The sequence below is a fragment of the Panthera uncia genome, chromosome B1 (genome assembly GCF_023721935.1).
Source record: "Panthera uncia isolate 11264 chromosome B1, Puncia_PCG_1.0, whole genome shotgun sequence".
NCBI classification, from domain to species: Eukaryota; Metazoa; Chordata; class Mammalia; order Carnivora; family Felidae; genus Panthera; species Panthera uncia.
In genome coordinates, this window is record NC_064811.1 from 58,622,335 (window position 1) to 58,649,437 (window position 27,103).

The 27,103-nt window shown below is 39.2% G+C and overlaps 1 protein-coding gene across 3 annotated transcripts in view; it reads left to right on the forward strand.

The window, feature by feature from the left end:
• Positions 1-27,103, forward strand: part of MTHFD2L (methylenetetrahydrofolate dehydrogenase (NADP+ dependent) 2 like) — a 460,807-nt gene that overhangs the window by 346,996 nt on the left and 86,708 nt on the right. For all 3 annotated transcript variants that reach the window (XM_049630631.1, XM_049630627.1, XM_049630628.1), the window contains 2 exons: positions 10,187-10,339; positions 11,532-11,639. In XM_049630631.1, coding sequence (XP_049486588.1) covers positions 10,187-10,339; positions 11,532-11,639 — 261 coding nt within the window. The remainder of the gene's footprint in view (positions 1-10,186; positions 10,340-11,531; positions 11,640-27,103) is intronic.

The following is a 27,103-nucleotide window of genomic DNA, read 5'->3' on the forward strand; positions in this document are numbered from 1 at the left end:
AGGCAGAAGGTGTAATAAGAATGAGAAACTCCTGGGCCCCTAGTCTTGGGTGTGGCTTTCAACAAAATAATCACAAGGCATGCCAAAAGGCAAATGAAAACAGTCTGAGGAGACAAAACAAGCATCAGAACAAGATTCACCCATGGCAAAGATTTCAGAATTGCTAGACAGGGAATTTAAAATAACTATGATTAATATACTAAGGGCTCTAGTAGAAAACGTAGCTAACATGCAAGAACAGATGGGCAATGAAAGCAGAGAAATGGAATCTCTAAGAAATGATCAAAAAGAAATGCTAGAAATCAAAACTACTCTAACAGACATAAAGAATGCTTTGATGGGCTCAGTTGTAGACTGGACATGCCAAGAAAAGAATCAGTAAACTTGATAATATGCCAGGAGAAGCTTCTTAAATTGAAATGCAAAGAAATAAACAAGAAGGGGGTGTGGGGAAACCCTCTGGAACATCCAAGAACCGTAAGACATTTTCAAAAGGTACATCACAATTGCAACTGGAATTCCAAGAAAAGGGAGAAACAGGGCAGGAGAAATAATGGCTGAAACTTTCCAAAATTAGTGACCGACACCAAACTGTCAAGAACTTCGTAGGATAAATACCAAAAATGGTCAAAAGATCTGAACGGACACTTCACCACAGAAGAAATAAACACATGAGCAGATACTCAGCATAAGTGGTTATTAGGGAAGTTCAAATGAAAACTGTAAGAAGATTCTATTACACACCTGCTAAAGTGGCTGAAATTAGAAAGCCTGCTGACCATACCAGATATTGGTGAGGATGTGTTGCTGGTGGGAATGCAAAATGGTTCACTCTGAAAATAGTTTGGCAGTGTCTTAAATGTACCTATTATATGGTGCGGCCACTCTATGTCTACATATTTACCTAAAAGAAAAGGAAATACATATTAAAATAAAGACTTGTATATGCATGTTCATGGAAGCTTTATTTTCTTACAATTCTAGTGGCTGAAAATCTGAGATCAGAGTGCCAGCCAGCATGGTTGGATTTGGTGAGAACTCTCTTCTTGGCTTTCAGACAGCCCCCTTTCCCCCCTTGTATCCTCACACAGTGGAGAGAGAGAGAGAGCAAACTGCCTCTGGTATCTCTTTTCATAAGGCCACCCATTCCATCATGAGGACCTTATCCTGATGATGACCTCATCTAAACCTTTAGATGACCTCATCTAAACCTAATTACTTCCCAAAGGCCCCATCTCTAAATACTATTACAATAGGGTTTGGGGTTTCAATATGTAAATTTGGGGCAACACAGTTCAGCCCATAGCAAATGGTTACTGGTAGTTGGAGGTGAGGGGAGAGGAAAGAGAGGGAGGGAAGGGTCATGAGGAAATTTCAGGGTAGCGAATGTTTTCATTGATTGTGGTGATGATTTCATAGGCGTATACATATGTCAAAGCTTATCAAATTATATACCTTAAATATGTGAGGTCTGTTATATTCAAGTATTCTTAAAGCTGTGTTTAGAAAAACAAATCTATTGGGAATACAAATAAATGCAATAAAACTGTCAAGGAAAGGAAGTCAAGGGAATGATAAGCCCAGCACACAGGGCTGAAGTTTCCATTAGGTCGGAGCACGAAAAGGGATGGGTTAATGGATGTACTGTGTGCTTAAATATAGGTTATTATCAAGGCCATAATTTTTGTTTTGGGTAGTGGATTTGCATATGCCTAGCTTTTTTAAAGTTGGACCATGCTTGGATCAATATTGAGATTGTGTCACAAACCATGAATTATGGTGTAACCAATTTGGGCATTTGAAGTTTATTCATATGGAAAAAAGAGAGATTTCAAACAATATTGATTTCTGATTTAAATTTAAAATTTAAATTTTAAATTCCCCACACTTAAAAAAAATGTTTTTTCGTTGTTTCAAGTTGTCATTTAAATCCCAGTCAGTTAACGTATAGTGAAATATTAGTTTCAGGAGTAGAATTTAGTGGTTCATCACTTACATAAAAAATTTTTCTTATAGGTAACATTTTATCAACAAACTTATGTGCAAGGTGAACAAAGTGGAAGATAATTGTCCTGCAAGTGGAGTATGTTAACCAAATGGTGGCAGCATTGAGCAAGCAGTGATTTTTTAAAAAGGCTAATGGTTTATACTGGAAGCTGAGTAAATTACTTTGATATGATTTACATATTAGTAGGATGGGTTGATCCCTGTAGCCATGTATGTCTTTTCCTATTCATTCCCAGGTGGAAACCCTCCAGAGGTCCCTGAGATCTATAGAATTCCCTCTTTTTGAGCAATTGCTGTCATAAGTAGGTTATATGATGTAACTTGAAGACACTCAGAGTATCTTCAAAATCCAGAATTTCTTGAAACAAGAGTAATTACTTCTTGTACTTTTCACCTTTTTCTTTTTCCTTTACCCTGATGTCCTCATCTATTTTTGAACACATTCAGCAGTGGTAAAGAATTTACCAAAATCAAAAGACCCTTTGAAGCATCCGAATATTTCTTTGTCAAAAGCCTTTGAAAAGATCTGCTTATATGATTGCTCTCTGACCCTTTTCACTCATTTACCAGTTCAAACAGCAGTTCTCCAATCTGCACATAACTCAGTGCCGGGCACCAGGGGTAAGAGGTAGTTAGGAAACAGTGGAGACGAACTGTCCTTGAGAAGTTGGCAGGCAAGGGCCCCAAAACACATCTCTTCTTTTCCCTTGTGTGTAAGAGAAGCTCATTAGAATAGACCTGCTTGCTCATCCGAGTGTCTTCCTCTGTGGAATATACACTGCTTTGAGGGCAGTATGGCATATTAGACAGAAGTCACTGTGTCTAGTGCCTAGGAAGCCGAGGGCTCAATAAACCAGGGTGTCTTCAATACCACTAGTGAAGAGTTAAGGCAACGTTTGGATCTGCATGTACTCTTCAGGTCACTCAAGAGAATTTTGAAGGGCAAAGGTAGCAACTTTTGTGTTATATGTAGGTTCCCACTCCATTACATTTTTGTTCACAGCTGGTGAAGTAAGCCTTCCCAGCAATGTCCTGTGCAGTTTCTGTGGCTATAGGAGAAAGAGGCTAAGGAAGGGTGGAGGGCCAGATCCACCCCTTTCTGGCCTCGACAACACCTCCTACTCCACCTCCAAGCTCTACTAATTCCCAAATTTGGGGGTGGAGTAGCACAGCGAGATTAGACTCACTTCCCATTCCTTTTTTGTCCCCTCACTCCTCAGTGATGAAACAACTCTTAAACGATGTTGGGCAAGTAAGTGGTAAGCACCTGATAAGTATTTTCTGTCTCGAGACCTTGATGTGGAACCCAAAGGGTGTAATTTAAATATTACTTATTGGCTTGAGAACAGGAAACACCGCTTCCAAAAGTATCTCTCTTATTTGCTCCTACAAAATAATTAACTCCTTAAGAGACTATAGCCAAATAATTTGATTAGGCAGACATTTATTCCATTAGAAAGAAGGCTCCAGAGGGTAAGAATTGTGTCTCTTTGGTTCACTGTGTTTCATGAATCTTCAGAACAGTACCAGGCACATGGTGGATGCACAGTAAATATTTACTGAATGAATAAATGAGTGAATTTTCAAGGGCCTTATATTTATGTTCAGAGTGTGGACTTGAACCTATGAGCATAAAGCTTTGCCTGAAATTTCTAATTTTTCAAGTCCTAAAAGGAAAACATCAACGAAAAACAAACATGAATTTTTGACTTCAAATTTATATTTGAAGATATAAAATGCCAGATACATAACAATGTAGATGTAAAGATACTGACAAATAAAGATTTTAATGATTTTAATTGGTTTTTCATTTTTCATATATATATAATGTTTATTTATTTTGAGAGAGACAGAGAGACGTGCAAGTGGGGGAAGGGCAGAGAGAGAGGGAGAGAGAATCCTAAGCAGGCTGTCAGCGCAGAGCCCAACGCAGGGCTCAGACTCACAAACCGTGAGTTCATGACCTGAGCCTAGATCAAGAGTCAGACTGAGCTACCCAGGCGCCCCTCATTATATTTTTAAAGGATGGATGTCAGAGGTTGCAGAAGAATCCTTATGGTAGCATGTTCTAATTGTTCCTAGTTGTCCACTGGTTTGGTTTAGTCTCTTCATCTGTAAATCAGGGCTAATAGTCATGTATTCAACAAGTATTGAGTCCCTCCTCTTCCGGGTACTGTTCTTTGTGCTAGGAATACAGTAGAAAAAAAAAAAAAAGAAAGACAAAACTTTCTGTCCTTGTGGAGTAGCAGGAGAAACAGACAATAAAAAGTAAACATAATAAATATGCATCCATATATATTAGAAGTTAATGTGCTATGAGGAAAAAAAAAGTAGAGCATGGTAAAGAGGATCAAGATGTTGGGGGACAGGTGGGATGTTTGTTGTTTCAACATTTTATTATGAAAAATTTTCAAACATACGGAAGGGTTGAAAGAATGGCACATGCACACCCAGATGGTCCCAACCTAGATTCCGTAACCGTTAACATGTTGCTATTTTGCTTTGTCACATGTCTATCCATTTATTCATTCATCACTCCATCTTGTTTTTGAAACATTTACAGGTAGGAACACACACGTATCCTAAAACTTCATGGTGCATATCATTCACTGCAGATCAATATTTGTTTTTATGTGAAATTTATATTGCCTTGAAGCACACACATCATAAGTGTACTATTTTGTAAGTTTTAAAAAAAAATGTGAATTCTCTTGTAACTTAAACCCCTATCAGAATATAGAATGTTTTTTATCACTGGAGAGAGTTTTCTCTGATTCCTTCCCAGTCAACCCTGTCCTTACCTTCATCTTCACCCTCGGGGATCCACTGGTCTGTGTTTTTCACATGCATATTGCCCATGTGAATACCTTCCTTTGTAAAATGCCTGTTTATATATTTCGCTCACTTTTAAAAACTGAGTTATTTATCTTTTCATGATTTAGTTTTGAGAGTTCTTTATGTACCTGGATACGAGTTCTTTGTCAGGGATGTATTTTGCAGATATTTTCCCCCAGCCTTTGGCTTGGTATTTATTTTGTTAATGTTGTGTTTTAAGAGGCATAACATTTTAATTTTTCTGAAGCCTAATTGATCAGTTTTTTTTTTCTTTTGTACTTTATGCTTTTGTATTCTAAGAAAAACTTTGCCTGTACCTGGCACACAAATTAAAGTTTTCACCCAGAAACTATTCGGTTTTGGCTTCTATGTTTAGATTTATAATCCATTTGTAATTAATTTTTCTGTATGGTATTGAAGTAGGGATTGTGGTTCACTTTTTCCCCTCATGCAGCTAACAAGTTGTTCAAGTAGCTTTTATTGAAAAGTTTGTACTTTCTCCATTGAATTGCTTTGGCATCTTTGTAAAAAATCATATGACTATATAAATGTGAATCTGAAGCTGGGCTCTTTATTCTGTTCCGTTGATGTATTTGTCTGTCCCTACACCAGTGCCACACTGTCCTGACCACTGTAGCTTTGTAGCAAGTCTTGAAGTCAGGGATCGTAAGTCCCCTAACTTCATTCACTTTCAAGATTGCTTTGGATATTCCTGTGCATAGTCATATGGATTCAAGCAGCAGTCAACCTTTACCACAAGTTCTCGTAGAGTTATGATTGAGATTACATGGAACATACGGATCAATTTGGAAGAACTGACATCTTACCACTAGTGAGTTTTCCAGTCCATGAACACAACATACCTTCCGCTTATTTAGGTCATCTGTCAACAGTGTTTTATAGTTCTCATTTTAGGTGTCACCCTCAAATTTTAAAAATTTACTCCTAAGTAGGGTATGATTTGTAAACTACTGTAAGCAGTATTTTTGAAATTTCATGTTCAAACAGTTGCTGCTTGTATACAGAAATACCGTTGATTTTTTGGTATCAATTTTGACTTTGCACTCTCTGGCCTTGCTAAATCCACTTTATTAGTCTTTGTGTTTTGTTGTATTGTAAATTCTTTAAGATATTCTACATAAATAACCATGCCATCTGTAACTAGCACATTTTAATTCTTCTTTTCTAATCTTAGGCCTCTTTTTTCTTTTCCTTATATTATTACACTTGCCAGGATCTCCTATAAAACACTGGAAAGAAGTGGTGGGAGTGGACACCCTCGTGTTCTTGTCTTGGGGAGGGGAGGGGGATCCAATATTTCATTATTAAGCGTAATATTTGCTGTAAGGTTTTGTGTTTTTTTTTTTTAACGTTTATTTATTTTTGAGACAGAGAGAGACAGAGCATGAGCAGGGGAGGGTCAGAGAGAGAGGGAGACACAGAATCTGAAACAGGCTCCAGGCTCCGAGCTGTCAGCACAGAGCCCGACACGGGGCTCGAACTCACGGACCGTGAGATCATGACCTGAGCCGAAGTCGGCCGCTTAACCGACTGAGCCACCCAGGCGCCCCGGTTTTGTGTTTTTATAAATGCCTATCACACTGAGGACTTTAAGCTTTTTGTTTTGCCTTTGCTGAACCACAGCTGCAATTTGTGTTTAGTTCTCTTAGCCTTGGATGGGCTTCTTGGAGTTTTTCCTCCTGTTTTTATTGTGCAGGAGTCAGAGATTTGAGCAGAATTTATAGATACATTTTGAGTCTCCACTCTGTGGCTTTCTCCTCTTCTGGTTATATCCCTTCAATTTTAAGCTGCTCTGGTAGCCACAAACTTTGTGCTTTGATTCCTTAAGCAGGTAAGACTGCAGATTATTATCCAAATTCTAGCTGTCCTTTGAATTCTTTGAGTGGCGTTCCTTTCTTTCAGAGGCCCACTCTCCTCCAAATCTGCCTGCTTCTGGTGACTCTCCAGGGTTTTCCAGATGGCTCATTTTAAATAGTAGTTGTTTAAAAAAGTTTTATTGAGGTATCACTGGTATGTAACATTCTATGAGTTTCAGGTATATAACACAATGCTTCGATATGTGTACGTATTGCAAAATGATCACCACAGTAAGTCTGGTTAACGTCTGTCACCATACGTAGTTACAAAATATTTTTTCATGTCATGAGAACTTGCAAGATCTATTCTCTTGGCAACTTTCAAATATGAAATACAATATTATTAACTATGGTGATCGTGCTGTATATTACACCAGCAAGGTACAGTGCACGATGGTGTACATTACAACTATAGATCATTGTTTTTTTACATGTGTTTTCCAGTGTTTACAGTTATTGTCTGTGAGAAGTTTGGTCCAAGATAAACAACTTCACCATCCTCAGAAGCGGAGCCTTCTTTAAATAATGTGGTCAGAATAGTCCTTACATATAACATAGAATTTATGGAAAGATTTGAAAGAAGGGGGGGTTTTGGCCAAAGTGACTGTTTGTTTTGAAGCCTCCAGGCAGACAGAAGAACTATAATCAATGTGGGAAATGCCTGATATATTTGGAGAATAGCAAGAAATGCAGAGTGACACCAAAAGAATAAGACAAGAGAAGAGTAACCAGTATAAGATCAGACAGACAACCAGAGTTTTGGAGCAGTACACATCATGCGGGGTCTTGGAAAGAAGACTCCTGTGATACGATGTGCATTTCAGAAGTGTAATCATGTTGCTATTCTGTGACTAGATTGTATGGATGCAAATGTAGAAGCAGGGAATTAATCGGGACGCTGTCATAAGAATTCACAGGCGAATTAATGGCCACTCAAACCAGACTAGTATCAGTGGACACGGCGAGACTAATGAGGTGCTAGATACATTATAAAGGAGTATTCAACAGATTTTCCAATGGAGTGGATGTTGACTGTGAGTCAAAATGACTCCAGACTTTTTTGGCAAGCAGTTCAGAAGGATGGAATTGCCATCAACTGAGTGGAGAAAGCTATGGGTGAATTGGTTTAATAAGACGAGGTCTGTGCCCTTTAAGGCTCACACTCATAAGCCAGAGAGATAATTAATAACTAACGTTATCAACTAACTGAAATAATGTGCTAAGTACTTTTTCTTTTAAGTCTATTTCTTTCATTTGAGAGAGACAGCACTTGTAAGCAGGGGAGGGGCAGAGAGAAAGGGAGGGAGAGAATCCCAAGCAGGCTTCTCACTGTCAGTGCAGAGCCTGATGTGGGTGGGGCTCTATCTCATGAACCACGAGATCATTACCCGAGCCAAAATCAGGAATGGGGCACTTAACTGACCAAGCCACCCAGGCGCCCCATGCAGTAAGTACTGTTTATAGCAGCTTTGTGGGAGAGCAGAGGAGGAAAATGTGTCATTTCAATTTGTGATGAAGGAACAGGTGGCAATCGATCAATGTGTTGTTAGGAATGACTAGGGTGGGAAAGAACAGGGAGGAAGGAATTAGTTATGGAAAGGTCATCATGCATTTTACGAACAATAGCACAAAAATGCAAAAGTTAATGCTAAGGGCTTGGGAATGGGACACTGCTTAGTGTGAGTAGAGAAGAAGAAGTCATAATGGTGGTTGGGAAAGAGATGGAGTGCTTGGAGAGGAGGCTGTAGGAAGAAGATATAACCAGGTTGAGGAAGGGATTATTTACTATGCTAATGAGCTTACACTTAGCCAACAGGCATTGAGGCAGTGGAAGGAGGTATTTTTAAATAGTCATGTAAAAATCCTTGGATGGAAAGTAAACCAATAATTTGTTCTTTTTTTTTTTTTCTTGTTCATTGTCCAAAGGCAATTAAATGCTAAATACATATAAACCCATACACATATATGGACACACATACATACAACCCAGCACACAGTGTTGTTGTTCTATAGACTGGTCTCTCAAGGCAGTCCCTGAGCTGTTCTATTGTAATGTTACGGTTATAATTTGAGGACTTTTTTTTTTTTCCTGGCATGATTTAATTACCTCATGTTGTAAATAGAGGTGAAACACAGAGTGAATAATACCAGCTTTCCTATTCATTTGGGTAGGATTTTAAGTGGCTAGTTATTTGCATATATTCTATGGGTCAAAAATGTTTTACAACCATTGTGAAAAAATTGATGCTATTGAATCTCATGATTGTTTCTTCAAGTCATGGCTCCAAGGGAGAAACTTTAGGGGACTTTAAGTAGCAGCAGTCAGTCAAAAACATGAAATCTATTTCCCTTACTCCTATAAGGAAAGAAAGTATTGGTTGTAAAATACCTGATGCTTTTCTACATATGTTTAGGCACATATTAGTTAACTTAGGAATAGTGTGTATTTGGAGGCCTAGAAGAAACAGTGCGTTCCTTGGGATACGTTAAGGTTATCAAATGTCTTGATTAGAATGGATGTGGGGTCCCTTCTGATTTTAATTTTTTTAAATAATGTTTTAATGTTTATTTATTTTTGAGAGACAGAGAGGGATACAGAGAGAGAGGAAGTGGCAGAAAAAAAATGGAGACACAGAATCCAAAGCAGGCTCTAGGCAGTGAGTTGTCAGCACAGAGCCCTATGCGGGGCTTGAACCCAAGAGCTGTGAGATCATGACCTGAGCGGACGTCAGATTCTTAACTGACTGAGCTACCCAGGAGCCCCTGATTTTAATATTTACTGTTACTACTTACTTTTCAAAATGAGATGATGATTACCGTCTCCTATCTCTTTTGCTTGGTTTATTACTCTTACTATGTTATTTTCCTTCCAAATGGAAAACCAAAATGGTATTTTGGATATCAGTGTGCTAGTTCTTTAGAGAAAGGAGGTGTGTGTGTGTGTGTGTGTGTGTGTGTGTGTGTGTGTGTGTGTGATTTGTTTTTTATTATGTCATTTGGGAGGAACTTAGGCATTCATGATGTTATGATTATTTTAGCACCAACAAGTCCTTTTAATCTATAATGCTAGAAATATTTAATAGAGGACTATCGTATAAGTGTCTTATATGGGGAAAACATAGATTTAAACCATACGTAGGTAAACTTATTGAGGCAAAGACTTAGGGCCTGTTTCCAGATCTCATTGGTATTGTTTCAAAATAAAACTTGTGAAATACCAGTTTTTTCCCCTTCACCAGGCCAGCCACTTCTGGCCCTGTAATCGCATACACTCTTATGATTGGTTAATTATAACCACCAGTCCAAAGCATTTTGGCTTACTGTTTTGGTGGAAAGAAAAAGGAATCGAGTAATAATTTTACACCTTTCCTGATACTGAATCATAATATAGGTCTTCAGATTTCATTTTCCAGACCTCCAAATAACTGACCATTTTAAAATTAAGACCGATTTTATTTGCTTTTCAGACCACGTGGATGAGCGAACAGTATGCAATGGAATTGCCCCTGAAAAAGATGTAGATGGATTTCATATTATCAATATTGGAAGACTGTGCCTTGACCAGAATTCTCTCATACCGGCCACTGCCAGTGCTGTTTGGGAAATAATCAAAAGAACAGGTTGGTAATTTGTGGTCTGCAGGATGGGGGTGCTAAATTCCAAACTGAACACGTGTACATTGCCTTGCTGGAAACATCTCCATCCTACTGAGTAAAAGAAAATGATCAGCTATAAAACTTCGGTGTACAGAAACTTATCAAGTGACAAAAGTAAAAAAAAAAAACAACTCTAAAATAAATAAAATGAGAGATATGTGCCAGGTTGTAGGTAACTGTTGTTGCCCCTTTTGGGCATGAATTTTTCAACTAGTAGGTTTGTCTCCCTACTTTTAAATTGTAAACTTAATGTATTTTGGTATACACTTTCCAAAATGAGTTCTGTTTGTCCTTACTTTTAGAAACAAAATTTGATGAACATATATGAGCCATCTCTAATGCCCTACGTTTTTACTATAGACATTTGCATTTGAATTTGGGCTCTAAATACAGTGATACTCTCTTGGGCCCTTGAGGTGTATAGAGATATTTACCGCTATGTTAAGCAAGGCCAAATTGCCCTTATGTTTGTAATTGCCCCACCTCCATCGCTGTCCCTTCCATTTCTGACAGCATCTTCTCCTTTCTAACCTACTATTTAACCTGAAAATTTCCAAGAGAAAGCGGATCCTAGAACCTCCCTCTTAGGACATTAGTACTTGTGAAAACTTTAATTCTAACTTCTTCATTGTACTTATGAAGAAACCATACCCAAGGAGGTAGAGTGCATTGTATCTGCAGGTTGTATCTTTCATCCTTTCCGGGTCCCTGAAAGTTCAGCAGCTCTCTATGGGGTAAAGTGCATGAACTTTGTAAAAAATATGCTTTTTCCCACCTCATTTTGTTCCAGATTCACTGAAAGTCTGATTGCCAGTTAAGCTTGCCATTGTTGTACTTTGCTTACTTCATAATTAGTAGTTAATATAGAGTAAGTCTTTGCATGTCTAAATCTTCACGTGAATCTCTGTGTTTAAAAGTAATTTAATGGCAACTTGAAAATGTAGTTTTTTAATGAGGGCAATTACAGAGGAAGTGACAAATCCGAGAAGCATAAAAAGAATATTTATAAATAATGAATGTGGGCGCATTATAGACAAGCCACACAGTAATTCAAATTTAATTAGAAGTTTTTAAAGAATGTTTCAGTTGGCTGTTCACATGTTTAATTTGCTTCTTGTTGTTGATTCTTCATTTAAATCAAACTCTGTGTTTTAAGGGATTGAAACATTTGGGAAAAATGTGGTTGTAGCTGGAAGATCCAAGAATGTAGGGATGCCCATTGCCATGCTTTTACACACTGATGGAGAGCACGAACGGCCAGGAGGTAGGTAGGACCTTGGAGATTCCGTGTATTCTTATAATTTTCTTCATTCTTAAAATCATCAAGTAAGGATGTTTGAAAATGTGATTTGGCATATTTGTGGGTTTATGCAGATAAAATCTCCCCTTATTCTTCATCCAGTGACATGAGCACCTTGAAAGTGAACAAAAGAATTGCTAGACATATATGGCCCCTTTGTTCCTATTACTACTATTATTTTGGCTTTATATACTTTCTTTAAATAATTGATAATATAAACATTAAGAAAAGTGGAAAGCCACTAAATACATAACAATCACATGCTGATAGCCTTCTGCTGCCTCACACGTGTGCGTGCACACACACACACACACACACACACACACAGTCTGCATCTTTAGGGTTCAGTGTACAAATATATAGATTATTTCTCATTGTTAACCTTGGTGAATTCCACTTTCTTGACCTTAAATTTTTAAAGATTTCTTTTAGGATCTTTGTTGTCATAAGGCCTATGAAATAATTTTTTAAGCCACAATGCCCTATGGAAAAAGAAGCCCAGTGATATTGTATCATTTATCTAAAATGATGATTGATGAGACTTTTGAATATTACTTTTCCTTCCTGGGCCTAAGCATTTAAATATCGCCACAAATCAAAATGGGTATCGGGATCATAGTAAATTAGGGCCTGATAATGACTCCAGGTAAGTTTAAAACCCTTGGTTTCAAGAAACTCTTGGAAAGGCCAAATCTATAGTGTGAACATCATTTTTGTGGTGAACGCCTACAATTCTAGTGTTACTATTCACTTGTAACTTAATTTGCTAGTGCTTATCCATCTGTCTCTTAGGTATAATAAAGATATTGATTCATATTGGCCTTTATGCAATTGTTTCTATGTTAAACAAGGTAAACCAACCAGAAGTTTTTACCTAGGTATACCGTTTTTGTTGGAAAATTTTGAGTCTGTGTCGGTACATGGAGTTTTTTTCTTCCTTTTCACCACTTTATTTTCCAATCTCATCAATAACATAACAATCAGCGTTATGTTTTTCCACGACTCGTATGGTACTTTCTAATAAACTGTCTTATTTCGTTCTCAGTAATTTTGGCATATATTAATAGTATTTGCATTTTGCAGCTAACAGAAATGAGCTTTAGAGACTTCAGGTGACCTGCCCAAGGCCACTCAAGTAGTAGTGAATCCGGAGCAGGGAGCTGGGAGCTGGGTGCTGACCGGGTTTGAGAGGATGTACTTGGGAGTCAGATCCCTCTCCTGCCATATGCTCTGTATCCTTGGACGAGACATTTAATCCATGCAAGTCTCCACTTTTCACATCTGTAAAGTGCAAATAATATTAATATCTCTTTCACTGGGTTATTGTGAATTTTAGATGAGGTAAGAATGGAAAGCTCTAATTACATTGCCTGACACAATAAGTTAAGTAAGAGCTTGCTTGGTCCATGTGGACTGTGGCTATTACTATTATTTCCATTATGTGCTTAATTTAATAATCTGTGACCATACTAACTATAGAGTTTAGAGTAATATGATCCAAGGTTAATGTATTTTTCACCTTCATTTGAAATTTTATTGTATTTTTCTGGTGGGATTTATGTTTGCCTTTTGTTTTTGGATCAAATCTAGTCTTTGTTGTACTAATCTGTATAAACATAGAATTTATAAAGTCTATAAAGTATTTGATTAGAAATATGACATCATAATACTCCAAATCATATAGTTCATTGCATTTTTTCTCTTAGATATCAATATATTATGTGCTGCTTTCTGGATAAATTTCCATTTTGAATTACTTATCTGTCTATAAAATTAAGTCTATGAAAATCAATTTATCCCTTCTTTATGCAATTTTAAATTGGACATCAGTATGTCCTAGTACATACTAACTTCATAAATATTTTATACTTTGTGTTTTAAAATATTCTCACTGGAATGCATGTTAAAAATTGAATAAAAGTGGAATTGGTTATAATACCGGTTACTTACAAGCCAGGTAGTTAAATTTACATTTCTCATAGCAGCACCTAGGTGCCGTTATAATTACAGTATCCAAAAAGTAATAAATTGTATTAAAAATGATGTTGGGCAGTTTGCAACATGGCTGTTGTTTAATCTCATGCATATTTAATAGGAGTATGGTGACATATATGATTAATATAATGAATTGTTGAGAGCTGCTTACTGAAGATTTGGAGTCTGTGGGAAAGTTAATATTTCAAACGTCCCTGTCTGTTAGAGCAGTAATTATGTGCGGTGACTACAAGTGCATTGTTAGCTAATGGAGATAATGAAGGGGGATTAACTCGGCAAATTCATATCTATAGAGCTGTTCTGATGACACTCACAGTGTTGAGCATTCAGCTCACACTGTATTTCTTTGCCAGAAGAGATTCAGAACCCTAATGATTCATTTGTGTCTTAAAGCCAACGATAATTGTCCTGGAAGAAAAATGGCCATACTGTAATTTAACTTGATTAATATGTGTCTACTCTTGGCTAGCTTTCAGTCTTGATCATGTGGGACATAAATCCCAGCTGTTTGGTGAGAAAAAACTTCTTTTAATTCCTCAACGGCTTGGAATATTTAGATGGAGAATGGCTTGGAATATTTAGACGGAGAATGCGCTACAATTTTGGGGTAAGGGGTAGTGTTGATGCTCAACACAGCAGGATGCTGCAGGGACATTACCTTCTGCTGAGGACATGTTATCACAGAGGACATGGCATCTGAGGTGCTCTGTAGTTTATAGAGAGTGGGTGAGAGATGGTTCCTGTCCTTCAGGATCTTATAGTCTTGGTACTAATAGGGGGCGTAGATACAGAGGTGCATGATACACAAGTTGTTTTAAATTGTAAATATTCAATGGCACAAAATAAGATTTGGCATCTCTAAGCAAACATTCCATTTGCTTAGGAAAGCCTATGGTTAATTTAAGGGGCATAAAGATACTGACAATGGACAATCTCTTCTCAGGAACTCCACTACTTATAAGGATGCTTAAGTGCCATTGCGACCGCCTGTAGGTCACTGCATGTTCTTTTAACTTCTTTGTGCGTAGTAACCTACCCCGTTTCACCTTCTTTCAGAATGAAAACTGATTACCATTGGTCTCAACCCAGCGTCTTGATTTTTAGCTTTATGGTGAGGAAGTGAGAGAGTTCTTCAGTTTTGCTAAAACAGAAACTCCTTCAAGATAACAAAGCACCCTAGTGACCAGGTGTTAAGATGATTAACTTGTCGCCAAAAGAATGCAGAACTGGATTTTATTTCAACATTTTTTAGAGTAAATTTCTTTCTGCATATTTTCAATTCTTATGTAGGGCATCTCATCCAAACAGATCCCCCCAAATGCCCACAGCATGGGCTCACATGCTTCTCCTTTAACTGAAAGGTTGTGGTGTCACTTCAGTGCCTGCATTGGTGCAGGGACCTTTTCAAAGAGCATATTGAAAGAAATCAGCCCTGCTTAGAGTCCTGTGGGCCCAGAGATCTTCTTGATTTCATTCAGGCAATACGCATTCAGTTCTCAATTCTCTGTGAAACGCTGTGGGGAACAGTGGTAGAAAAGACTTAGTTCTCTGGTTTCTGGAAGATGACAGTTTGCATCCTTAGGGCTCCTCTTCCGAAAGAAAACTGTGTTTTCTCAAAGCATTGCTTCCGCATTGGTGTTCAGTGTTTGAATTCACGCGGTCCTTGTGCTGCAACTTTCCGTGCCTCGGGTATAATTGCCATGCAAGGCGCCTCCTACCTGAGTAGAAAACCACAAGACCTTTTGCCAAGAGAATGCCCTTCCTTTGGGAAGATTGGCTGTCGTTGTGAGAATGAATATTTTTGCCAGACTGGGAGCGTTATCTCTCACCTACAGGAGTGCTTTCAGGCGGTAATACAGGAGTGGATGTCCCAGGCGGTGCAGCTGGAACATACTATGAGTGGTATGCGTCATTAAGCTCAGTCCAGTGCCAGGTTGGGCCAGGCACTCCCGGGTTTCAAAGAGAAGAGCCAAACAGGAACGCCTAGGAATGCAGGAGTCATACAAAGGATCACACCGCACAGAGTGAGACTCTAAGTCTTGTCAGCAGCAGAGTAGAGCAAGGTGCTCCCTATCTCCGTGGAATGAACCATTGTCAAACTGGGGCAGGGAGAATGGCAGGCATTTCGGTCTCTGATCCTCCCGTCCCACTACCCCTGAGTTAGAAACACCCATGGTAAGCTATTGGAGATATACTATGTCTTGTGTTGCCTCTGTGTTGTTTAGGCTTGACTGAATTCCAGCATTGTGCTTGCACAGTGGAAAGCCATAGAAAAAAAGATGCTTCTTCTAGTCTCCTTTCCTTCTTTTTTAAAAAAGTTTGTTTATTTTTGGAGAGAGAGAGAAACAGAGAGAGTGAGTGTGAGGGGTGAGGGGCAGAGAGAGGGGGCGGGGCGAGAGGATCCCAAGCAGGCCACATTGTCAGCCCAGAGGTTGATGTGGGGCTCAGTCTTATGAACCGTGAAATCATGACCTGAGCCGAAATGAGGAGTTGACGCCTCATCCACTGAGCCACCCAGGTAACCCCTAGTCTCCTTTTCTAAGCTGGATAATGAGAGTACTGTTTCATTTTTAATATCTCCTTAACTCAGCCAGCTCTTATATGGAAAGCACTGTATTTGGAAAATATCATGTGTTCTTTTTTTGTTTTGTTTTGTTTTAGTGTTTATTTATATTTGAGAGACAGAGGGAGACAGAGCATGAGCAGGGGAGGGGCACAGAGAGAGAGACACACACAGAGAATCCAAAGTAGGCTTGGGCTCTGAGCTGTCAGTGCAGAGCCCTACGTGGGGCTCAAACTCACACTTAACCGACTGAGCTACCCAGGCGCTCCTGGAAAATATCATGTATTCTTATATCGGACAGTTGGGACAGTTACACTCTTGCAACTAACATTAAACATTATTTAAAATGTAAAGTGGCATCCCAAACTTTCTCTTTCCCTTTCATTTTCTCTCTTTCCCCATGACTTCAGAGTACGAGACATTTGTTTTATTGCCAGAACAAAGCGTCCCTTTTCTAGTGTCTGTAAGCCTGATTGTTCAGTCACTCGTAAGGCTATTGTGGTCTGTTCCACACTGCCTGTCGAGCCACTCCTCCTGTTGGTGTCTTCCTGGCACCTGATGCTGAAGTTCCAGAGAACTACATGCTGGTCCCCAAACATGCCATCTCTTCCATGCCTCCTTGCCCTCATATCGCCTGTTCCCTCTGCAGGAAACGCTGTTTCCCACCACTCACCTGCTTTCCCGCCCCCCCCTCCCCGCGCCACCTTACAAGGTGCAGCCCAAATATTCTGACTGTATGCATGTTGTATATGCTGCCATCACAATACTATTCCTCTTGCATGTTGATCGTCTACTTATTCTCCTTTCCTACACACGCATAGTAAACATGAACTTCTTTTTTGTTTGAAGTTTATTTTATTATTTTTTTTTGAGAGAGAGAATGAGAGAGAGAGAGAGAGAGACCACGTGCAAGAAGAGGAGGGGCAGAGAGAGAGGGAGAGAGAGAGAGAGAGAGAGAAAGACGATCCCAAGCAGCCTCTGCATTGTCCGCACGGAGCCCGACCTGGAGCTCCATCTCACAAACTGTGAGATCATGACCTGCATTGAAATCACGAGTCAGACGCTAACGCACTGAACCACCCGGGTGGCCTGGGAAACATGAACTTCTTAATGACAAATATTTGTCTCTGGCTTTTTGTAGCTCTGAAATTTAGCACAGGGCTTGGCATATAATAAGGCAACTGGGCAGTCCACCAAGAAAAGTTTATTTAGTGTTTCCTGTGTGTCAAGTACTGTGCTAATATTGTAGACAATAAAATTACAGGCTAGGAATTTAAAATAAAACCTTGTTGTTTACTGAAAAAGAAAATCCCTGTATATTGGGAAGGAAGAGGTAGGAGAGAGAAGTGGATAGGTGCTTACCACACCTGAATTCCTTCATATTTTAAAATTACAGGAGTTTAGGGGTGCCTGGGTGGCTCAGTCGGTTAAGCGTCCAACTTCGGCTCAGGTCATGATCTCACAGTTCCTAGGTTCAAGCCCCAGATCAGGCTCTGTGCCGACAGCTCAGAGCCTGGAGCCCGCTTCCGATTCTGTGTCTCCCTCTCTCTCTGCCCCTCCCCCATTTACACTCTGTCTCACTCTTTCTCTCAAAAATGAGTAAGCATTAAAAAAAACAATAAAAAAATAAAAAATAAAATTAGAGGAGTTTATATGAAAATATAATTTAAGACGCTCTTCCCCCCCAAGAATCAGATCATAGCCGGAAGAGTCAGGGGAAAGAGAGAGATCTCCTGTCACTGGAAGGGAGGAGAGGATATTGCTGACAGCATTAATTGAAAGAGGTCACAGTGTTTTTCCAGGGAAAACATTTAGGATGTATCATTTTCTTTAGACCAACTTTCCCCCTGCCTCAGGCTAACTGACAGATACTGCCTTTTCTTACAGAGGAGCTGGTTTCTTTGTTACTAAATGTGGGGAATAAGAAGGCGATTAAACCAGCTCTTGATCTGTCCTTTTGAACTTACCATCTGGTAAGAAAGACAACCATGAAACAGTTAGGTATGATGACTAATCACTATAATTGTGCAAAGTGCTGCAAAAGAGAGGTAGAGCTTTCTATAATGAAAAATTTGGCTGTAAGAAGGAGTGAATGATTTCTAATTATATTTCTAATTGTGTGAATTCGATACCCTTTTATTGTCTACCCTCCTGTTACGATTCTTCCCTTCAGACCAAAAAAATCCCACCTAAGAGGCAAAACCAAAAATATCTTCTACCTGAAATTATTAAAAATTTCTAAAATGTGGAAGAAAAAACTTCATTCTCTTCAAAATAAATAATTCATACCATGAATATAAATGATGCTTTGGTGATTAAAAAAAAATAAAGTCAGGGGCACCTGGGTGGCTCAGTCGGTTAAGCATCCGACTTCAGCTCAGGTCACAATCTCACGGTCTGTGAATTCGAGCCCCGAGTCGGGCTCTGGGCTGACGGCTCAGAGCCTGGAGCCTGCTTCCGATTCTGTGTCTCCCTCTCTCTCTGCCCCTCCCCCGTTCATGCTCTGTCTCTCTCTGTCTCAAAAATAAATAAACGTTAAAAAAAAAAATAAAATAAAATAAAAAAATAAAGTCAATGCCAAGAGTCTCGTACAAAGGTACTAAATATCCTTAAAAGAGTGTCAGCTCTATTCTGTTTGATCAGTAAATATCTCTGAAGTTTCCCCAATTTTTTGTTCTTAAAATATGTTGCTCTTCTTATTCTGAGGTCTTCTTCTATTTCCCATCGTGAACGTTTCTTCAGGCTCTCTGGACTTTCCAGCACTGCTTCTCTTTGCTCCCTCCCTCCTTATTCTGATTTAACCCCTTACCTATCATCCTTCAGCCTTGCAGATAGGAGTGCTCCCTCCTCCTCACGTATATACAGCTCAACTGAGATGTAGCCTCTTGATCAGGCTTCTCTGATAGCCTCTCCTACCGTCTCACACACCCCACTGTGGAGAATCTGAAGAACTCTTCCTTCACATCATTTATCAGTTTGTGATGAGCATTTCTTCGCGTCAATATTTGATTAATGTTCACCACACTCACTGGACTGTTGACCCCACCAGAGCAAAGACCACATCTGTGTATCTTCCCATTTTATCTCCAGCACCTAACACAATGGCTGCCTAGAAAGTCTTTGTTCAACAAATGAATGGATAAATTTACTTTATTTGTAGACCAAGAGTGTCATGAAAGGTTTGTCTTTGTTTTTGTGTTTGTTTCTGTTTTTATTTTACAGTGCAATATTGGTTTCAGGAATAGAATTCACGGATTCATCACTTACATACAACACCCAGTGCCCATCACAAGTGCCCTCCTTAATACCCAACACCCATGTAGCCCATCTCCCACCAACCTCCCTTCATCAACCTCAGTTTGTTCTCTATTTGTCTCAAGAGACAAGTTGAGTCTCTTGTGGTTTGTTTCCCTCTTTTCCCAACGACCCCCGCCCCTTCCCATATGTTCATCTGTTCTGTTTCTTAAATTCCACAAATGAGTGAAATCATATGGTATTTGTCTCTGACTGTTTCGCTTAGCATAATACATTCTAGCTCCATCCACATTGTTGCACATGACAAGATTTCATTCTTTTTGATGGCTGATTAATATTTCATTGTATGGATAGATAGATAGATAGATAGATAGATACAAATCTTTATCCATTAATTAGTTGGTGGATATTTAGGGTCTTTCCATAGTTTGGCTATTGTTGATATTGCTGCTATAAACATTGGGGTACATGTATCCCTTTGAATCTGTATTTTTGTTTTCTTTGGGTAAATACCTAATACAATTGCTGGATCATAGGGCATTTCTATTTTTAGTTTTTTGAGGAACTTCCATACTGTTCTCCAGAGTGGCTGCACTAGTCTGTAGTCCCACCAGTGATGCAAGAGGGTTCCCCTTTCTCTGCGTCCTCTTCAACACCTGTTTGTTTCTTGTGTTATTAATTTTAACCATTCTGACAGGTGTGATGTGTATCTCATCGTGGTTTTGATTTGTAATGAAAGACGTTTTTTAAAAATGTTTATTTATTTATTTTGAGAGAGAGAGAGAGAGAGAGAGCATGCACATGAGCCGGGGAGGGGCAGAGAGAGAGAGAGAGTCCCAAGCAGGCTCCTCACTGTCAGTGCAGAATCCGACAGGGGACTTGATCCCATGAACCATGAGATCACGACCTGAGCCAAAATCCAGAGTTGGATGCTTAACGGACTGAGCCAGCCAGGCACCTCTGTAATGAAAATTTTAATACAACTATTAATAAAACGTATTCTTAGAAACACTGATGCACTGCAAAATCTTAAATGGGTTTGATTCTTTTCTTAGAGGAGAGGAGTTAGTTGGTCAAATAAATTTGGGAAATCTGGATTAAACAAAATCAAACATCCAACTTGACTGTGATATTTCTTGGAGACTTTAATATAATAATATAGCATAGCATAGCCTTTAACATAGTCAGCACTGTGAATCTTTGAGAAGGTAATCATATTTAGTATTTCACTCTGGAAGTTGTTTTTTTTTTCCCTAACAAAGTATGTATATTTATATCTATGTTTTTGCTATATTTGTATTAGTATACCCCCAGAGGTCTAGCCTTTTTCCACAGAGAGGAAGAATAGAAAGGACAGTAAGCAGCACATTGTTCTTTGACATGTCTGCATTTTCACTCTCAAATGCAGACAGAAACCTTGGGAATACTTAGTGTTTGAATATGCTCTTTCAAGCATGTTTGCAGAATCCTGCAATTGTAGTAAGATCCCTGAGTTTAGTTTCAACTGTTGATCTTGAAGAGCACAACATAAATGCAAAACTTACATAAAGTTGTAACAAACAGATCCTCCCCTACCAACACACACACATTCCTTCTAGCCAAAGCAACTAGAAAGGAAAAGCAATACTTTGACTCATGCTAACACCCTTGTCTCATGGCTGAGCTGGCCAGCTCATTTTGGCTAGGAATTGAAAGGGTCTGATTGCCTTAGTTAGCTTTGCGTAGTTTAAAATCTGTTTCACAGTCAGAAATACTACTACCAATCATGACTTGACAATTTGGTACCATGGGAAATTTGGCCACCTGGGGAACTGATTCATGTAGATGACTCAAAACATTTCATCCCTACTCATAAGAAAGTAATCCTAGAAATGTAAGGCTTCAAAGCCATTTATCTTCATTTATGACTGCCATGTTGTTCACACCATAGCTGCAGTCTTGATTGATGAAGATTGACTCTCGGAGCAGGAAAACCTATTGTTAATGAGCATTGACTCTTTGGTCATTTTGCCTGACTGCACATTACGTTCGTGCATGTCCCTTATCTCACATGTATGTACAGTTTTTGGGAGAGTTAAATGAGCTAATACCTATAAAGAGTTTACTATTCATCCATTCTAAGTGTTGAGTACATGTTAGCTTATTCTAAAGAGTATCTAAGGTGGGTCACAGCAATGTATAAAACACAATGCAAAAGAGAAATAGTTAAGAAAAGGAGGAAGCAAGGCCTAGAACTAAAACAGGGCCAAGAATAAAGCTATTAAAAATAGGCATATCGGGGTCCCTGGGTGGCTCAGTCAGTTGAGCATCTGACTTTGGCTCAGGTCATGATTTTACAGTCCCTGGGTTCAAGTTCCACATCAGGCTCTGCACCGACAGCTCGAAGCCTGGAGCCTCCTTCTAGTTCTGCGTCTCCCTCTCTCTCTCCCCCCCCCCCCCCCCCTCTCTCTCTCTCCCTCCAAAAAAAAAAAAAAAAAAAGAAACACTTTTTAAAAATTTTAAAAATAGGCATATCATTAAATCTTCATGGATATACTACCACTGCCAAGCACACTGCTTTTCGTATACTAGTGCTGAATATATGTTTGGTGAATTTATTTATTTGAGCCTAAACTATACTTTCTATGATTGGGTCACAAATTTCATCTTGAGAGCTCTTTAGCAGGAAAAAAAAAAAAAAAGAGAGACTACTTACCCAATTAAATGGCTTTAGGATTAAAAATAAATACATGCTCAGGATAAAGAAAACATTTTCTGATATTAAGACTGAAAAATAATTTCTCCTGAGGGGTCTTATAAGCAGGAAACTATACAATGAACTGAGTAATATTCATAACATGCTTTCTAATTTCAGGAAATGGCCACATCTAATAGGACTATTTCTTAATCATTGTTTAAGCATAAAGCCACCATTGGCATGTGTATCTTTCGTTTCACTAGGTATGTCTTTTCATTCTCTGTTTATGGGTCATTCTGTTCTTCCCAATTTCTAAACCAGTGGTTCTCAACCTTAGCTGCCCACTAGAATTATCTAGGGACTTTTAAAAATATAGCTGCCTGAGCCCAACACAGAACAATTATATCAGAATCTTTTGAATTGGACCAGAGTATCAGTATTTTTTGGAAAGCTCCATAGGAGATTCTAATGTAGTCAGGATTGAGGAGAACTGCTCAAAACATTGGAATAAACTCGGGGTTCACGTCTCGTTCCAGAGCCATTTCTAGGTCATCCTTTCTAGTCCCAATGCTTTAAATACCATCAGTATTTCCCATGTTTCTAGACCCATGTAACCACTGTCCACTTGACATGTCAGCCCACTTGGATGACCAGTAGGCATTTCAAATGTACCATATACAAATCTTCAATCTTAATTTTACTCCTTATAATCTGTCCTGTTTTAGGAAGTGGCACTGTTACGCAACCTAGTTGCTTAGGCCACCCTTGACCTCTGTCTCTCACACCTTGTGTCTTATCCATTAGCAGTCTGTGTAAAATATACCCATGATCACCTCCACCAAAAAGATCCTAGTGGAGACAGCCAATATCTTTCACTTGGAGCACTACTAAACTTACAAACTAGTTTCTCTGCATTCACCCTGGTCCTATCTCCCATACGTACTCTATATTTCACACGGTTGTTCTGAATCACCCACGGGTGCCCATAACATTCAGAAACACATAACATCAGAATAAAATCCAAATTCCTTGAAACAATACGCAAGACCTTACAGGACCTGACCTGGGCTGCATCTTTTTGCTCGGTTCCTACCATTCTAACCCTCTATCACTGCCCTCCAGCCATGGCTGCCCTTTGTTTCCTTAGAACACATCATACATGCTCTTGTATCTGGGTCTTTGACTTGGTTTTCCTTTTTCCTGGAATGCTCTTTTCTGAAGCTATTTACAATAAATTATTTTTCTAACTACCTTCGAGTTTCTGCCCAAATGTTATCTCCTAAGGCCGTCCCTCACTATCTTATCAAAATAGCACTCATGCTATTATTCTGTACTCACTCTGCATTTCTTTCTTCATGACATTTATTACTACATAGAATTTTATTATATGTGTGTTTTTCATTTACATATTGTCTTTGTTGAACAAATGAGTCTGTGACTTCAGTTCAATAATTTTTGGCCGAATCCAGGGGTAGATTTTTTTAAATCTCTAGAGGCACTGGTTGTCAGGACTCAGTGAGTCTTCCCTAATACTTTCTCTCAAAGTTACTTTGAGATAGTTGTCTAAAAGGAGTGAGCTTGAAAGGGCATTTGACTAATTAAAAGTGAAGCCATATTCCTTAGTTGTCATCTGCCTAATGGCCCAAGGTGTTTGGAAGGTAACAGAAGGACTGATCAACAGCAAATCAGACCAAGCAGGTCTTGACCAGATACAAACACATTTAAAGCCTGGCCCATTTTAAGCATGAAAGGAGAGCTTAGATCTGAGTGCTCTGTAAGTATATCCAAAATTATTTAAGTGATTTAATCCAGAAAAGGCAGCTCAAGTTGAAATAGAAAACTTACAGTAAATGGAATGCAGGAGTCAAGAGAATGCAGTATTGTTTCCAGATCTGGGAAATGGGCCCCTTGATCATTTTACAAGTGGTAAAAATTAAATTTTGTGATAGAGGCACGTGTGTTTTCGGTCCTTAGCTGGTCTCTTACCAGTACTGCCGGTGCACACCAGGTAGGATCAGAAGGCAGAGTGTCATCGAAGATCCCTCCTTGGCTTCCTAAAAGAGGCAGGACAGTGGTCCAGAAATGCTGTTCTGCTGACTGAAGTGAAAATGTAGCAGTTGGCCAGCTCTGCTTTTACATCTGTGAACTCAGCAATGCTTTTTTGTTTGTGCCCAGTGTAGATGGGGGCTCTAGAGTGACATGATTAAGAGCCAGGACATTAGAGCTGGGCTAAACTAGTTTGAATTCTGACCCTTATATGGTTTGTATGAGCTTGGACAGACTATTGGACTTTGTGTGTGTCCTCAGTTTCCTCATTTGTAAAGTGCAAATAGCATTATTTTCTACCTTATAAAAAATACCCTCGCAGTGTTTTGTGAAGACTGTATGATGTGAAAATGTGTGATAACATGCGTAAGGTGTAAAACAATGATAGACATGTGGTAAATTCTCACATAAGGGCCATTTTGATCACATACATTTAGGTTCTGTCCATTTAGCTTCCACAGAGATTTTTCCTGTAGAGAGGTTTTTGTTTGTTTGTTTTATGCTATGAGATGGAACAGCAGTTTACAAGAGAATAAGAGACACACGTTCTAATCCAGAGTCTTTAGGCCTCTGGAAACCTTTGTCCAAAAACAGAACTCAGGCTTCTTTCTTGCTTTGGGTGCTGTTCTGGTGATGAATGCTGAGTTTTCCTGCCTGTAATGTCCTCAGTGATTGTTCCTTTAAACCAGACCATGGGGGCGCCTGGGTGGCTCAGTCAGTTGAGCGTCCGACTTCAGCTCAGGTCATGATCTCACAGCTCATGAGTTCGAGCCCCGCGTCAGGCTCTGTGCTAACAGCTCAGAGCCTGGAGCCTGCTTCGGATTCTGTGTCTCCCTCTCTCTCTGCCCCTCCCCTACTTGCATTCTGTGTCTGTCTCTCTCAAAAATAAATAAACACTTAAAAAAAAAAAAACAGACCATGGTATGAGTTAATGTATGGAGAATGATGCCGTTTTGTCTTATCCAGAGAAAGTGACTAAGCAAAACCTTACCTGTGAGATTCTAGCTCCTACTGGACTTGCCATTTTGCTTCGTCTGTGGATGCAGGTACAAGCAGGTATTTGAAGACTTGTCTCATGGAAAAGGAAGTTGAGACTTGTTCTGTGGTGCTGTCCAAGTTAGATCTAGAATTATGGTAGATCTTGCCAAAAGGTAGACCTCAGCTCTTGCGAGGAAGAAGTTTCTAACCATCTGGGCTAAATGACATGCTTTTCTTACATTCTTATGGAAAATAATTTACAGATGGGCAAGGATGGAGAAAGCATACAGAAACAAAATAAATTCCTACTCACATCAAAATCTGTCTTCTCTAAGAATTTGCGGTACTCCCCTATGCTGTTCTCAGCCAGAGTAGAGAGAGATGCTCTGTGCCAACATGTAACTTACAAACTTATAAACTCCTTTTAGCGTGGAACTTCCCCCTCTGTGTTCATATTCTGATTTACATATCTGTTTCTCATATGAAAGTGTGGAATCGTGTGTCTCCATTGCTTCACATAGCTCTGGGATTCTTTCTTGATCGTTGAATAAATGAAGGTAGGGAATGACCTAGAAATGTCCAACAAAAAGAAACTCCTCATTTTAAGTTGTTCTAAGCAAAAACTGCTACTCTATTATGAAGCATATTGTGCTGTTTGTTCTAGCTTCTTTTTAAATAGCAAATATTTTTATCCCTCAAATTGGCACTCTGGGTTAGTTGCCAGCAACTCTTCGCTACAATCTGCAATTTTGCATAAATTACAGTGTAATGATAGCCTAGAAAACTGCTCAGACAGCTCCCAGTAGACCATTCGTGACTGACTGTGGACTCTTGTATAGTAAGAAGCCTATCTTGCCCGCAGTTAATTATTAAGTTCTAACAGAACTCTCAGATTCTAGGAGATAGGTTCTAAGTTTTTTATTCTTGCTCTATCTTACAAACATGATGTAAAGCACTGGGCACCGAGAAGTTGCTTAAGACTCTGCTTATAAACGTTTTTATCTGGGTCCGTGTGATAGTTAGAAAAATTAGGCCCTCGCCCAGGCTGATAGCAGGTGCACCGTAAGAGGATAAAACTGAGTGTGGGAAAAAGTCATCTGAGGGTCAGAGATATGCATCATTCTACAGAGTAGCTGCTCCGACTTGTCAGTACTGGCTACCCAGGGAAGAGTTGAGGAGTTAGAAAGGATTAGGTACAGCAAGCCAGAGGATTCGAGGGAGAAAAGTAATAGGGCACCAGAACTGAAAACAGGAACGACAAGAATTTTCACAGGTTAACTAGCATATCATGTGCCGGATAGTCAGCTCTCAGGAGCAGGGACAGGTATCAAGGTGCTCATCTGCAAGGGGCAAAGGCAGAAGAGACTGAGGCATGATTTGAACACCTTTGTATTTAATTCCCTTGATTTATCTCTCTTTTGCTATCACACTGTGGTCTCCTGCATAGTAGGCTGAAAGCCTTTCCCTGGGTGGATAGTGTTATAATCAGAAACTCATTGATCAAGTCTAAATATGAGTTTGATATTTCCCATGGGTATCACTAGCCCAACTCACTTAGGAGTAACAAGTTCACAAGATATTATTGACGGGGGAGTGGAATTACCTAAAAGATCTTTCTATATGCTTATTGAAATTCATCTTAATATTTTTTTCTTCTGCTTGACACTTTACAGGTTGTTCATTGTATGTATATACAACTCAGTGGATTATTATATATCCCTCAATTCCTTGCTGAAACCATCAGTACTGACAAAGTGGGAAGTTTTTGTTTGGTTTTGGTTTTGTGGGGATTTGGGAAGCTCCCCTGCAAGAAGACACACTTCCATGGTTGAGAGGACCTTTCTGCATATAGGGAAGCTGTACTAAGGTAGAGATGGTTTATTTATTACTGGTTTATAGCAAGTCAAAGAGAAG